This window comes from Aquila chrysaetos, unplaced genomic scaffold (assembly GCF_900496995.4).
Source record: "Aquila chrysaetos chrysaetos unplaced genomic scaffold, bAquChr1.4, whole genome shotgun sequence".
Taxonomy (NCBI): Eukaryota; Metazoa; Chordata; class Aves; order Accipitriformes; family Accipitridae; genus Aquila; species Aquila chrysaetos.
Genome location: NW_024470381.1, coordinates 290525 through 306106, shown reverse-complemented (window position 1 = coordinate 306106; position 15582 = coordinate 290525). Strand labels below are relative to the sequence as shown.

The following is a 15582-nucleotide window of genomic DNA, read 5'->3' as shown; positions in this document are numbered from 1 at the left end:
GGACGGAAAAACCCGAACGGGGACGGAAAAACCCGAGCGCCCTCCCCCCAACACCTTCTCCGGGCCTTAACGAAAAGTTCCGGAGATTGCCGAAGGTGAACGGGAGATGGCGGGAACGCCCGAAGAGTGCCGAGGAGGTGAGGGGAGGACGAGTCCATCTGAGCGGGAGAAGGGGGGAGGGGGGAAGCTGCGCAACTGAGCGCGCACGGGGAGTCCCCAGGCCGAACGACGCGGTCACGCGGGGATGGAACTGCGGCAGAAACACCTCGAGGTGGTTCTCCCGTGGGGTCGCGGGCGTGGGGCCGCCGGGCCTCTCCGGGCCGGGGAGAGGATTCCCTGTCCCCCCCCCTCCTTTCTCCGGTGGAAGTGCGAGCGGTGCGGGGTGCTGCCCGGCGTTCGCGCGGGCCGCCAGGGGGCGCTGCCCCGGCCGTGAGGCGGTGGCCGTGGCGGTGGCGGCGGGATGGTGGAGAAGGAGGAAGGCGGCCCCGGCGGCATCAGCGAGGAGGAGGCGGCACAGTATGACCGGCAGATCCGGCTGTGGGGGCTCGAGGCCCAGAAGCGGTCAGTGGGGCTGGGGCCTGTGGGGGAAGCCGGGGGGGTGCCTAGAGAGGCCGTGGGGGGTGCTTCTGGGGACCCTGCGGCCTGTGAAGGACCCTGTAGGAGCTTGTGTGGGTGCTGTAATGTGAGAGGAGCCCTGTAGGAGCTTGTTGGGGGGGTTGTATAGGTTGCTGGAGGGGCCGTGCAATATGGGAGGGGTCTTGGGAGGGGGTTGTGAGGGGCTCTGTAGGGGCATGGAGGGGCCCTGCAATGTGAGGAGGGCCTTGGAGGGGCTTTTGGGTGGCCCTATAGGGGTCTGAATGGACTTATAGGGGCCCCACAGCCTGTGAGTGACCTTGTAGGAGCTTGTGGGGAACCCTATAGGGCCCTGGAGGGCCCCTGCAATATGAGGAGGGGCCTTGGAGGGGCTTGTGGGGGGCTCTATAGGGCTTGGAGAGGCCCCACAATGTGAGGAGGGGCTTGTGAGGCCTTGTAGGGGCCTTGTAATATGAGGGGGGCCTTGTGGGGTTGTATAGGAGCTTGTGGGGGGCCCTATAGGGATAAGGATGGGCCCTCTAATGTGAAGGGAGCTTGTTGGAAGGCTGTAGAGGCCTGGAGGGGCTTGTGTGGGGCCCTGGACGGGCCTATGGGGTCCCTTTAATGTGAGGGGGCCATATAGAAGCTTCTAGGGGCTGGGGTGGGGGCCCTGCAATGTGAGGGGGGGGGCTTGGAAGGGCTTATGGGGGCCCTGCAGTGTGAGGAGGGCCTTGCAGGGGCTTATGGGGGCTCTGTAGGAGGTTGTGGAAGGCCCTGTAGGAACTTTTGGGAGCCTATGGGGACCATACAGCATGCAGAAGGGCCATGTAGGGACTTCTGTGGCAACTGTAGCCACTGCGGGGTCCTCAGGAGCTTTGTAGGGGCTTCAGAGAGGGATCGGGGATGGGTATGTAAGCATGTAGGGTCCACAGGGGTCTGTGGGGTCTCTGCCCAACCTCCTGTGAAACTCGGGCTTAGCCAAACTTGCTGTAGTGCACATTTGGGTGAAATTTGTGCCTCCTGGAGTTGAAGATGTGGGGGAAAGAGAAAAAAAAAAAAAAAAAAAGAAGAAAAGAAAAAAGATAAATGGCTTTTGATTCATTGCCAGCTGGAATTGCAAAGCATCTGCTCCCACTTGCTGGTTCCTGGGTCTTTCCCTGCTAGAAACCCTCTTGCTCAGCCCCTATTTTCTCTCTAAGGGCTTTTTTTTTTTTTTTAGCTTTCAAGTTATTTTTTGTGGTCCTTTTCTGCAGGCTGTCCAGATTTCTGCTTGTTCCCAATTTCTTAGGTGTTCCCCGGGAAGCAGCAATAGGGTTTGTTCAGGAGAAAGTGGAACAACCCCAAAATGTGAAGACGAATGTAACGATGTTGCTGGGTGCAGATAAAAACGAGCATGAAAATAGGCCAAAAACACATGAGTCTGTTTAACAGCCCAGATTATCGCTCGGTGCTGAGTAAACTTGATTTTGTCAGAAAACTGATACAGACCAATCAATAACAGGCTTCCAAGGCCGGGGGGGCCAGTATCTAAATGATAAAAGGTGAGGAAAACACATCAGTCAGTTACTTGGAAGACTTAAAAGTTGCACATGCAGTTTTGTGCTGGAATAAATATACACAAAAATGTATTAATTTCCCATTAATTATAAGTTATACACATCCTGGTGCAGCTCCGGCCCTCAGCCCTTTTGGCGGGCGGGGACGCTATTAGGAACCCCGAAGCGTGCGTTGTAATGAACCTGCAACTCCCCCCACCCTGTTCGCTGAAAAGCAGCACAAGACTTCAGTGTTACGCCCTGTTCCAAAGCTGCAAATGCTCTTTTTTCTGTGAATTTTCCTGAATTGCCCACTCCTGACAGCTTGTGCGTTTCTCTTTTTGCTTCCAAATCGTGTTAAACCTGCTTTTTTCCCAGGCAGGGATGCCGAGGAGCACGTTTTTCCTGTTCACCCGTATTTATCTGCCATGTTTTCCCTCTGAGCACTGATTCCCCTTTGCCCCAACTCTTGAGGGATGCTCCAGGCAAGCCGTTAACGCTGACCGAGTGTTTCTGCCACAGGTTGCGAGCTTCCCGGGTGCTGCTGGTGGGGATGAAGGGTCTCGGAGCAGAAGTGGCGAAGAATCTCATCTTGGCAGGAGTCAAAGGCTTGACCATGCTGGACCATCAGCAGGTGAGAAGCTTGCAGCTTTGGTTAGCAAAGCTCCCAACCACTCCCAGTATGCTATGGTGCCAACGCTGGAGGACTCGCTCGCTGCTTTTTGGGATGAATATTCTGCTTTGGGTGGAATTACTCCATTTTGGGGCATGTAGAGTTTGCATTTCCAGTCATTTGCATGGCAGCTAAATGCCAGGCTCTGCTCCTCCACCGGCTCTCGAGCTGGGGGGCTAAACCATGGCTTGCCCTGTTGCTTTCTGGACATCCTTGGGTGCTGCACCCCGCTCTGAGAAGCCAGCTTATTTTTGGGGACACGTGGCTTTGGCGCTCTCCGCCCAGCCCTGTCGCGTCTATCTCCATCGGGACAGCCCCTTCCCGTGTTTATCTGGGGCTGGCCGGCGTGTATGAAGCAGATGTGGGGCTCAAAGCTCCTGCCACAAGTCTTGTGGACCCCAGAACCCCTAAACAGACTCTGCGGTGGGTTTTAATTCCAGATCCGGAGCTTTGTGCCCTGCGGCAAATGTCGCTGGCGCCGGCTGAACATGTTTCTCACACAAGCGTGGCCTCTAGGTCACGGCGTGTCGTCTCCTCGGGCGCAAGAGGGAGCTGCGAGCTTGGGAGCAGGGAGAAGCAAGCGATGAAGCTGTGGGGGATTGAAGAATAGCACAAAATAACCAGAGATTTTTTTCCTCCGGTTATCTTGCGATGAGTTTTCCTGTGGCAAGGATGGCACCACTTAGCTGTTCCCTTCCAGGCGTGAGTTCCCGCTTGTGCAGCACCCACTGTAATTCTCCCTGGGGGCTTTTCCTACCCTGCCTGAGTCCGTGGGAAGACTCATCTCTCCATTTTCTCCCGTTTCAGGTTTCCCAAGAGGACACACGAGCTCAGTTCCTCATCCCCGTGGGTTCCTTAGGCCGCAACAGAGCCGAAGCCTCGCTGGAGCGGGCGCAGAACCTCAACCCCATGGTGGACGTAAAAGCTGACCCCGAGAGTGTGGAGAGCAAGCCTGAAGAGTTCTTCACCCAGTTCGACGCAGTACGTGCGGCGGGGGGGAGAGAAAGGTCGGAGGAGAAGAGGCTTGCTGACTTATTACTAAGTCTGCTCACTAATTGCTCTTTTATTCTGACTGCGTTAGTGCCTGAGAGCGTCTATCCTTGAGCCGCGGGCAGCTGCCTGCCTGTTGGCCTGAATTTTTGTGCTGCGGTTACAGGTTGAGCTGCCTGACTGTTCGCAAACGGCATCTGTTCCCCTTCTGGTCTCCTCTGTAGGTTGCGTCAGGCAGCGGCTGCCTGCTGCCTGCTTTTTTTGGGTGCGATGCGGCTGGTAGTTGTAGGAAGCACAGCCAATGCGGCTTCCCAATTCAGGGTTCCTGCTGGATGGTGAAAATCTGGCAGCGGCTCTGAAAGCAAGGGGAGGAGGAGGAGGAACGTATCCAGGTATTGCAGCTCCTGCGGATCAGCTGCCTGCTCCTGCCTTCCCTGCCTGACTGCAGGGTGGCAGGAGCTGTTGAGTAGAACGTAAAGCACTGATTATAATAATGTGGCCCTGTGGGGAGCTACCCCAGGGTACGTATCCTGCTCCGCTCCCAGGATAGACAGGCCCTGAGTTTTAAAAATATCCGTATTTAGCTTCGTTCCCCCAATTCCCACCAAAATTATCCGGAAACGGGATGCCATATCCCCAGCCTTCTAATTATCCCCGGAGTGGAGGCTGCTGGAATTAGCCAGTGTGAACAGGAGGGGAAAATTGATAATTACCCCGAGCGGTGTGCCCCGCTGTGCATGAAACGGCAAATCTACCTGGAACCTTCCCCAGTGCCGCAGGAAGGCAGGGAAGATTTCACACCCCCCTAATAACCCTGCGAGGAGGGAAATGGCGGGGGTGAACGTTCAAATTTCTGCCTGCAGGTCTGCCTAACCTGTTGCTCCCGGGATGTTATGGTGAAGATCGACCAGATTTGCCACAAGAACAGCATCAAGTTCTTCACTGGTGATGTTTTCGGCTACCACGGCTATATGTTTGCTGACCTCGGGGAACACGAATTTGTGGAGTGAGTCGGGGGGAGTGGGTGGCGAGAGGAGAACTGGCCCCGCAAGAAGGGCATCGGTGTTTCGGCTGCCTTCACCCACTCAGGGAGGCTGCCTGTTTCCAGGAGATTTTAAATCTTTAAGAGTCATAAAAGACTGTTTGCTGCTGAGCAGCACGAAGGAGGATCGTGGTTTCTCAAAGTGAGCTCAATTTTTTTCCCCTGTAGAGAGAAAACCAAGGTCGCCAAAGTCAGCCCAGGTGTGGAAGATGGGCCGGACACCAAAAAAGCGAAACTCGACTCGGAGACCACCATGGTGAAAAAGGTGAGTGAATAAAAACCCCGCAGAGACCTCTGAGACCCGAAGCATGTGTCGGTTTGGCCGAGGGAGAGCCAGAGGGGGTTATCCAGGCAGCTCGGCCGTGTTTTAGCCGCAGTAGGATGGCTTCTGTAGGCTTCCCAGGTGAGTTTTGGATCTTCACCCTGCGCTGCTCTTCCCTCCTTGCTGAGAAGGTTGGGTTTTTTTTGTGGGAGGATATCCCCCCCCCCCAGAAAAAACCCCAAACCTCGGGGTGCTCCCACCTCACTGCTTTTTTGTTTCCTCTGTGGCTGTACAGGTATAAAGCACTTTTATACTGGTTTTGATGGGGGAAGGGGAGTTGTAACAGCCTTAACTGGGGGGGCTCCAGCTTTTTGTGTCTCAGTGAGGCCATAAAAGCTGCATTGTTGCTGCTGTCAGCTGATAGCTGAGCTCCCTTTAAGTGGGACTCCTGAAGGTTTTCCATGTCTTTGGGGGGGGGGGGGGCGGGCGGGGGGAGCGAAATCTGCTCCAAAGCAAAACCTTTTCACATTTAAATGCCTCCGGCCTGGGCATTGTTTTGGTCTCCCAGCTGGAAATTTAACGGAGGAGTGGAAATCCCCCTCGACTTTATCTGGCTATGAGGAGAATGCGAGCTGAGCCAGCAGATTAACGCCCTTTTGTGTCCCTTTTGCTGCGCCCCCCCCCGCCCCCCAACCCCATTGCTTAGAGGGTGCAGCTTCCCCTCGGAAGGTCTGGGAATATTCCCCGGATGCCGATCGAACCAGCTGTCACCCTCCTGCGATTTGGAGGCGGGGGCTTGGGGGGGGGGGCGATTCCGAGCGCAACTCGTTCGGATACGGCGAATTCCTCCAGATCCGTTTCTGAGATGCCAGAGCCCGCGTGCCGAGAGAGGGCCGGGGCTCCGCCAAGCCTTTCCCCGTATCCATACGGGAGCAGGCGGGCTTCACGTTGGCAAAGAGTTTCAAACTCCCTCGTTTAATACCTCTGAGGTTTGGAGCCAGTTTTTCCAAAGACTCTGGAGTTTACACTCAGTAAACCCCATCCCATCCTAAGCTGCGACACTGAGGGCTATTAGCATTACCTTAAAAATGTTTTAATTAAGAGAGCGGCTCGCTGAGATGTCCTCCTGTCAGGTTAAGCTTTGCGGAGATGCAATCCCAAGGTTTTTGCACCTGGGCACTAGAGTCCTTGCGCGAAGAGGAGGGCAATCCTGCTCTCCTCCTGTCTCCCTTCTGTCCCTATGTGAAAAAAGATGATTATTTTCTTCTGCCGCGACCTGGCTCCCGTGCTCATCCCTGCCGCTGTGCCTAGCTCCCCTTGCTAAGCTAAATGGGGAGGCGATGCGGGGGGGGGGAAACGACGCAGGCGAGAGCCGTCCGCCACAAACGAGCGGCGGCGTGCTGTCCTCCCCGTGATGATGAGGAGGAGAAAGTGCCTTTTGTTTCCCCAGCCTTGGCGTCACCATTTGCTTACTGACCTCATCTCAAAAGGGATCCTCGTGCCATCGAGGGAGCCTCATGCCATCAAGACGGGGTTGGGGGGATTGGTGCTGGGTTGCTTTGCTGGGGGAAGAGGTGGGGGGGCTTTTTTCCGCCCTCGTGGCAAAGGACCCCCCCTGATCCATGAACTCTCCCCTTGCAGCGCGTGGTTTTCTGCCAGCTGAAGGAAGCCCTGGCCGTCGACTGGAGCGGGGAGAAGGCAAAGGCGGCACTGAAACGCACCACCCCGGATTATTTCCTCCTCCAAGGTAAGTCCCTGCCTTTTAATTCCCACTGCTTTTCCCTGCCAGCAGTGGGAAATTCGGCTTCAGCTGGTCACCGAACCAGGCATGTGCTCCCCTCAGTTTCTCCCAAATTGCCAGCAGCCCCTTGGATGCACGTTGGCACCCAGGAGCCGGCAACCGGGTGACTCTCTCTCTCTCTCTCTCTCTCACCCCCTGCTCTCAGTGCTGTTGAAATTTCGTACGGATAACGGCCAGGATCCTTCCCCCCAAAACTACACCGAGGACTCGAAGCTGTTGCTCCAGATCCGCCACGATGTCCTGGAGTCGCTGGGGGTCAGCACCGACCTACTGCCGGATGAATTCGTCAGGTGCGGTGGGAAGCTGAGCGCATCACCAGCGCCTTGTTAGCCATAAGTTGCTCCTTTCCCACTGGATCGCCGGGTGCTGGAGAAGCTCTGGCACCTCCCGACACCCGTTTCACCATGAATCTCACCGGGAGGATGACGGCAGTGACCTGAGCAGCTGCCTGCCCTGTGTGTCCTTGCTTTTCCTCTGGGTCATCCTCACTGGGGATTAACAGCTCAGTGGAGGAGGTTCACCGCCTTCCCCAAGGCCTTTGGTGCCGTGGGCTTGACGCCAGGCCAGGTTCCGGCTCACTCCGCTGGCGGGATCCTGAGCCATCCCAGCCGGCTCCGCTGGGGCCTTGGGACCATGCTGGTATAGAGAAATCCCCCCTGCCATCCCCACCACACGTGTCCTTGTGGTGATGCCAAACCCCGGTGTCAACCCCGGGAGGGTTCCTGGCACATTCACCGGGAACTCCCCATCCCTGCCTGCATGTTGCCACACGCTGCCCACTGGGAATGGCGGGAATGTGCCGTGGAGGGGGGGATGGGACAACACAGGGCTGGCATTTTGAGGGGCTTATTTTTAGCAGGGTGGCACGAAGCACGCGAGGGGGGCACGCCGGCGTTGTGTCCCTGTCACCTCCGGCTCCTTTTGGGGGGAAACCTCAGTGTTTTAGTGAGACCCAGAAGCTTTTTTGGGGGGGGCAGACCGCCACTTTTCCAGGTTTTGCCGGTTGAATTTCTTTTTCTTCCTTCCAGCTACTGCTTCTCCGAAATGGCTCCTGTCTGCGCCGTGGTTGGAGGCGTCCTGGGCCAGGAGGTGGTCAAGGTAGTGGTTGTGGTTTTTGAGGGGGGCTGTAGTGATGCTTGGGAGGGTGGGGGGGTCTGCATGGCACACGCTTTCCCCCCCCCCCCCGCAAAAATCCCGTGTTCCCCCCTGCCCAGGCCCTGTCCCAGCGGGACCCCCCCCCACAACAACTTCTTCTTCTTCGACGGCATCAAAGGCAACGGGATCGTGGAGTGCCTGGGCCCCAGCTGAGCTCAGGGGGGGTGTCGAGCCCCCCCACTTTTGGTTTGAGGGGGTTGGGATGGTACCCCCCCCCCCCCAGTGGTAATGGGCTAAATTTGGGGTGCAGCTGGCACCCCTGTGCTTCTGTATGGGGTTTTTTGGGTTAATAAAATCTTATTTCTAAAAAGTGGTTCATTTTGGGGCTGGAGCTGAGCTGTTGCTGGCTGTAGCATGTGCGGGGGGCAGGGGAGGGTGGGCAGGGAGGGTCCAAGGTAACGCTGGAGCCCCCCACAACCCCTTGGACCCCCAACCTGTGGACCCTCACTGCTGCAGTCCAAAACCCCACAGCCCCCCAACCCCTGCAGCTCCCCAAACCTCGTGGATCCCCCAACAAACACTGCAGCCTCACATACTACGGGCCCCCCCAAACCCCACAGAACCCCAATGCTGTGGACCTGAAACCCTGTGGCCTGCCAAACCCCTGCATGTCCAAACCCCACAGACCCCTAAATGCTGCACCCCCAACCCCTGTGGACCCCCAAAGCCTCCAGCTCCAGCCTCACAGTCCCAAACCTCATGGACCCCCAAACACTGCAGCCCCTTACCCGATGGAACCCCAAACCCCACAGACCCCCCCAAATGCTGTGGACCCTCATACACTGCAGCCCCAAATCATGTGGACCCCCAAACCCCATGGACCCCCAACTGCTACAGTCCCAAACCCTGCAGACCCCCAAATGCTGTGGACCCCCACTCACTGCAGCCTCAAACCCCATGAACCCCCAAACCCTATGGACTCTCAAACCTCACGGACCCCCAAACCCTATAGACTCCCAAACCCTATAGACCCCCCCCAAACACTGCAACCCCCAACCCTGTAGACCCCCAAACCCTATGGGCCCGCAAACCCTGCAGCCCCAAACCCTATAGACCCCCAAACGCTATAGACCCCCCCCAAACACTGCAACCCCCAACCCTGTAGACCCCCAAACCCTATGGACCCCCAACCTTCTGGATCGCCAAACCCTGCAGCCTCAAACCTCATGGACCCCCAAACCTCACAGACCTCCAAACACTGCAGCCCCAAATTCTATGGACCCCCAAACCCTATTGTATTGGCTTTGTGTGGCAAGGTTTTGGTAGCGGGGGGGGGGGGGCGGTGTTACAGGGGTGGCTTCTGTGAGAAGCTGCTGGAAGCTTCCCCTGTGTCCGACAGAGCCAATACCAGCCGGCTCTAAGATGGACCCGCCACCGGCCAAGGCCGAGCCCATCAGTGATAGTGGTAGCGCCTCTGGGATAATACATTTAAGAAGGAAAAAAAAAGTTGCTGGGACAGACAGAAACGGCAGCCGGAGAGAGAGTGAGAAGATGTAAGAGAAACAACCCTGCAGACCCCCAGGTCGGTGAAGAAGGAGGGGAGGAGGTGCTCCACGCGCCGGAGCAGAGATTCCCCTGCAGCCCTTGGTGATGAAGACCACGGTGAGGCCTGCTGTCCCCCTGCAGCCCATGGACGTCCACGGTGGAGCAGATCTCCACCTGCAGCCCGTGGAGGACCCCACGCCAGAGCAGATGGGTGCCCGAAGGAGGCTGTGACCCCGTGGGAAGCCCGTGCTGGAGCAGGCTCCTGGCAGACCTGCGGATCTGTGGACACAGGAGCCCACGGAGGAAGTTTTCTGGCAGGACTTGTGACCCCGTGGGGGACCCACGCTGGAGCAGTGTGCTCCCGAAGGACTGCACGCCATGGAAGGGACCCATGCTGGAGCAGTTCATGAAGAACTGCAGCCCGTGGGAAGGACCCACGTTGGAGAAGTTCGTGGAGGACTGTCTCCCGTGGGAGGGACCCCACGCTGGAGCAGGGGAAGAGTGTGATGAGTCCTGCCCCTGAGGAGGATGAAGTGGCAGAAATAATGTGTGATGAACTGACTGTAAGCCCCATTCCCCGTCCCCCTGTGCCACTGTGGGGGTAGGTAGAGAATCCGGGAGTGAAGTTGTGCCCGGGAAGAAGGGAGGGGTGGAGGGAAGGTGTTCTGAGATTTGGTTTTATTTGTCATTACCCTGCTCTGGTTGATTGGTAATAAATTGAGTTAATCTTCCCCAAGTTGAGTCTGTTTTGCCTGTGACGGTAACTGGTGAGTGATCTCTCCGGTCCTTCTCTCGACCCACCAGCCCTTTGTTATACTTTCTCTCCCCTGTCCAGCTGAGGAGGGGGGAGTGACCGAACGGCTTTGGTGGACACCTGGCGTTCAGCCAGGGTCAACCTGCCCATACCTATAGATCCCCAAACCCTATAGACCACCCCAACACTGTGACCCCCAGCCCTGTAGACTCCCAAACCCTGTGGACCCCAAAGCACTTCAGCCCCAAACCCCATAGACCCCCAAACCCTATGGACCCCCAGGCTCTATGGACCCCAAAACACTGCAGCCCCAGACACCTCATGGACTCCAAAACTGCAGCCCCAAACTTCATGGACCCACAAACGTCATGGACTCCCAAACCCTATAGACCCCCCCCCAAACACTATGGACCCCCAATCACTGCAGCCTCAAACCTCATGGACCCCCAAACCTCACAGACCCCTGAACACCACAGCCCCAAACCCCATGGACCCCCAAACTCTATGGACCCCAAAACCCTGCAGCCCCAAACCTCATGGACCCCCAAACCCTACAGAACCCCAACCCTATAGACCCCCTAAACACTGCAGCCCCAAACCCCATGGGCCCCCCTAACCCCTACACCCCGAAACCCTATGGACCCCTCCAACCCCCGCCCCACCTGCACTGCTGCCACACGCCCTCTCCTTAAATTCATTTTATTGAAAAGAAACGTACAAAAAAAGTAACTGATCATATACAACTGCTGTCTTCCCCTATATACAGCCCCCCCACCCCCTATATACACTGCCTTCCCTATATATAATGTACAGCCCCCCCCCCTCCCCTATATACAGTTCCAACATACAGTATATACAGAGTGCTGTGTACCCCCCCCATGGGGAAGCCCGACCAGAGCAGGGAGGGGGGGCTGCGACATCAGGAGCACCGTATTTTGGGGGGGGGGGGGGCGGGGCTGGGGGTGCCCCCCCCATGTCCCCCTCCCTCCACCTATACCCCCCCCAACAAAAAACCCCAATAAATTAAATAAATAGAAACTGGGGGGGGGGGGGAGGATGATCCAGCAGTGACCCCCCGGGAGCTGCAGCATGGGGCAGCTTCTCTTCACGGTGGTGGTGGTGAAGGGGGGAGGCAGGGGGGGCGGCCAGGTGAGGGGGGGGGGGGGTGTTAGTCCTTGCAGGCAGGAGTACAGGCAGGAGTACAGGCAGGAAAGTACAGGCAGGGCTAGTTGGCTTCCCGCGCGGGCAAGGCAGCTGCCTGCAGGTTGTAGACGGCTCCCAGCAACTGCGAGACCAGGCGGTAAAGGTGACCCCAAAAAATGCCGCCGACGCCGCCCCGCTGCTCCCGCTGCTGACGAGAGATCTTAATTAGTGTGTGTTGGGGAGTGCGTGTTAATTAGGGGGGGGGGTGTTGTGTTTATTTTGGGGGGGGGCTGTTTTTAGGGGGTCCCCCCCGCCCTCGCGCCGCCGCTGGCTCCCTGCCTCATAGACCCGCTGCTATTTATAGGTTGTGAGTCAGCGGCTGGCTCGCACGCGCGCGTGCAAACAAGCCGGCGGTGCCTTTTTTTTGGGGGGGGGCCTGCCTAATTTGGGGGTGCCCCCCCCCCCCCCCAATTAACAGCCACCCTCCCTCCCTGTGACGAGCTAAAAGCAGAGGGGATAACACTGGGTATGGGGGGTGGAATAACACTGGGAATGGGGGGAGATGTGAGATTTTGGGGTACCCCCACCCAAAAGCATCCCTGGGGGAGCCCCCACCCCAAATTTGGGGGTGCCCACCCCCCCGATTTAGGGGGTGCCCCCCCCCCCAAATAACAGCCACCATCCCCACAGGGAGCAAAAATCATGGGACATAACACTGGGAATGGCAGGAGGGGGGGATGCAGGATTTTGGGGTGCCCCCCATCCAAAAGCGTCCCTAGGGGGGACCCCCCCCAAATTTTGGCGTGCCCCCCCCCTTACCTGCTGCTCGTAGGTCCGCTGGAAAGCGTCACCCAAACGGCGCAGGCGGGCGCCCAGCTCCTGCTCCGGACCGGGGGCTGCCCCGGGGAGGTGACCGTTGGGGACAGCCCCCCCCCCGGCTCCCCCCACTTTGGGGGGGTCCCTCGTGGTCCCCATCCTCCGTAGGGTGAAACTCACCTGTGGGGAGGTGGGGGGGAGGTCAGGCTGCACCCCCCCCTCCTCAAAGCAGCAGGCAGGGCAGCGCTGCCTGTGCTGCCTGCACCAGGATATGGGGGGGGGGGGGCTCGTCAACAGGAAAGCCCAGAACAATTCCCAGTGCTTTTGGGGGGGGGGGGCCACAGGGGGAGGGGGGGGCACAGGCAGCTGCCCACTCCCCCCACCACGTGGCCCCCCAAAACACAAGTGGGGAGGGGAAGGGGGTCATGCCCAGACTTGCTGCCTGTCTAAACAGGAGCTGGCAGCGAACTGGCTCTGGGGAGGGTACGGATCCCCGCCTCCCCCGGGTATGGGGACCCCCCCCCCGTGTATGGGGACCCCCCCACACCCCCTCCCCGCGACACTCACCGTGGGCAGCGCCAGGGGTTCCCCGTGTCCCGCAGCGATAGAGAACGAAGTTGGGGGGGGGAGCCCCGGGACAAGCGCAGCTCAAACGGGGATGACGACTTGGGGGGGGCGTGAGGGGGGGGGGGATCCCCACGCAGGACCAACGCCCCCCCCCTCTCCCCCCTGCAGGCAGGATGTGCAGGCAGGGCCAACGCTCCCCCCCCCCCCCTGCAGGCAGGATGTGCAGGCAGGGGGGCTGGAGGCTCGCCGAGGCTCCCTTCCCGCAGCGGTCTGGCCATCGCACCCGGGGGGCTCTGTATGGGTTGTTGTTTGGGGTTTTTTTAGGGGGGGGGAACCCCACGCGTGGCGGGACGACAACCCCCCCTCCACCACAACCCCAACGTTTTCCCGCGCCCGCCAGGGGGCGCCCTCGGGAGCGGGAGCTGTTTGTAAACAAACCGGGCAGCGACCCGCCGGGACCCCCGGTGACCCCCCCACCCCAAACACCGTGTGCGTGTGTGTGCGTGTGTGCGTGTGTGTGTGAGGTCTCTTTACCCGCACACCCCCCCCTCCACCTTGCCCACCACCCCCCTCCCCGTTTCCCCACGGGACCCTCTGCTGGGACAACACCCCCCCAACACCCCCCCCCCCAAAAAAAACCCCAACCCACCCCCCCACCCCCCCCAAAAAAAACCCCACCGCCCCCCCAACTCACTGCAGCTGCATGAACCGTGACGGGGCGGCGCGTTGCGATCGGCACCGGCACCGTGCTCGGTCTGGCAGCGCGCGACTGAACCCTGCCCGCTCTCTGGGGCGGAGGCCCCGCCCACCTCCCCCTGCCTCATTCCACGCCTCCCCGCCCGTGACGTCAAGAGCCACGCCCCCGGCCTTCCCCCTCCCCCCCAAACCCCGCCCCCTCCCCCCGGACAAGTTCGGGCTTGTGCGACGATCGGCGGCGGCGGCGGTCGGGGATCTCCCCCCCTCCCCCCGCCCCCCCCCGGGCCGGGGCGGGTCCCGGGGCGGGTCCCGGGGCGGGCGCAGCCACTCAGCCGCCTCCGCCGGTTTCCAGGGAAAGGTTTCTCCGCCGCCGCCCCGGTAACAGCGGGAAGGGGCCAACCAGGCGCCGCCGCGGACAGTGTCGTGTCCCCCCCCAAAAAAAACCCCACAACCCCCGGGTGTCACTAAGCGGGGGGGGTACGGGGTCCCCCCGGTCTTTGCCCGGTGACAGCAGGCCCGCCCGCTGCCCCCCGGTTCGACCCTTGACTCCTGACCTCTGCCCCCCCCCCAGTGCCCCGCCGGTCACCCCTGGCCCCGCCCCCCCGCCCCCCTCCGGCCGCTCCCCCCCTCGCCCCCCCCCGCCGCCGCCACCTCTTCCATCGCCCGCGTGCTGCCGCCGCGCTCCTATTGGACGGAGCCGCTTCCCGCCGCCCCCCGCGCCCGCGGCGGCGCTGTATCCAGCGGAGCGCGCGAGCGTGCGGGAACCGGCGGGGCCGAGGGTGAACTTGTGGGCGAACCTATGGGCGAACCTATGGGTACCGGCTATAGGTACCGACCATAGGTACCAGCTATAGGTACTGGCTGTAGGTAACAGCTATGGGTATTGGTTGTAGGTACTGGCTATGTGTAACTGCTATGGGTACTGGCTATAGGTACCAGCTATGGGTACCGGTACCACTGGCTATGGGTGCCGGCTGTAGATACCGGCTAGAGGTAACTGCTGTGGGTACCAGCTATAGGTACTGGCTATAGGTAACTGCTATAGGTACCAGCTAGAGGTGACAGCTGTAGGTACCAGCTATGGGTACCGGGTGTAGGTAATGGCTATGGGTACCAGCTATATGTACTGGCTGTAGGTACCAGCTATGGGTACCAGCTGTAGGTACCAGCTGTAGGTACCAGCTATAGGTAATGGCCATAGGTACTGGCTATGGGTACCAGCTATAGGTACCAGCTGTAAGTAATGGCTATAGGTACTGCCTGTAGGTACCCGCTATGGGTACCGGCTATAGGTACTGGCTGTAGGTACCAGCTGTAGGTAACAGCTGTAGGTAATGGCTGTAGGTACTGGCTATGGGTACCGGCTATAGGTACCGGCTATGCGTAATGGCTATGGGTACCAGCTGTAGGTAACAGCTACAGGTAACAGCTATAGGTACCAGCCATAGGAACTGGCTATGGGTGCATCTATGGGTACCAGCTATGGGTACTGGCTATAAGCACCAACTCTGGGCACATCTATGCGTACTGGCTATAGGTATAGGTACTTCTATGGATACCGGTCATAGGCACTGGCTGTAGGTAACAGCTATAGGTACTGGCTATGGGTGCATCTATGGATACTAGCTATAGCTAGTGCCTATAAGCACCAGCTATAGATGCATCTCTATGGGTACATATATAGGTACCAGCTATATGTATATCTATAGGTACCAGCTGTAGATACATCTATAAGTGCCGGCTTTAGGTATTGGCTATGGGTACCGGCTATGGGTATAGCTACAGGTGCTGCTATAGGTAACAGCTGTAGGTAACACTGTGGGTACCGCTATAGGTTTATACATAAGCAGTACATTGGTACAGCTATGGGTATTGGTATAGGTACCGCTGTGGGTACGGCTGTGGGTGCTGCTGTAGGTAAAACTATAGGTATGGCTATAGATACCGCTGTGGGTACCTCCATAGGTGCTGCTATAGATACAACCATTGGTATGGCTACAGGTACATCCGCAGGTACTGCTATGGGTGTCGGTATAGGTACCCGCTATAGGTATGGCTATAGGTACTGCTGTGGGTACGGCTATGGGTGC

At 58.7% G+C, this 15582-nt stretch overlaps 1 protein-coding gene and 1 long non-coding RNA gene across 3 annotated transcripts; one reads left to right on the top strand and one right to left on the bottom strand.

Annotated features, from left to right (window-relative positions):
* Window positions 1-390: 390 nt before the first annotated feature.
* LOC115337665 (SUMO-activating enzyme subunit 1-like) lies at window positions 391-8344 on the top strand. The gene is given in 10 exon segments (XM_030006023.2): window positions 391-561; window positions 2631-2742; window positions 3589-3762; window positions 4635-4777; window positions 4982-5078; window positions 6717-6822; window positions 7022-7166; window positions 7905-7974; window positions 8091-8108; window positions 8110-8344. Coding segments are annotated over 10 exon segments (1041 nt in total). The 5' UTR covers window positions 391-460; the 3' UTR covers window positions 8185-8344.
* A 2611-nt stretch (window positions 8345-10955) lies between these two features.
* Window positions 10956-13619, bottom strand: LOC115337666. 2 transcript variants are annotated; one of them, XR_003922211.1, is made up of 4 exons: window positions 13491-13619; window positions 12797-13089; window positions 12233-12409; window positions 10956-11621 (listed from the first exon to the last, which is right to left on the bottom strand). It is a non-coding gene; the product is annotated as an uncharacterized LOC115337666 (long non-coding RNA). The 2 variants fall into 2 exon arrangements; XR_003922210.1 differs by having other exon boundaries at window positions 10956-11618.
* Between the last annotated feature and the right edge of the window lie 1963 nt (window positions 13620-15582).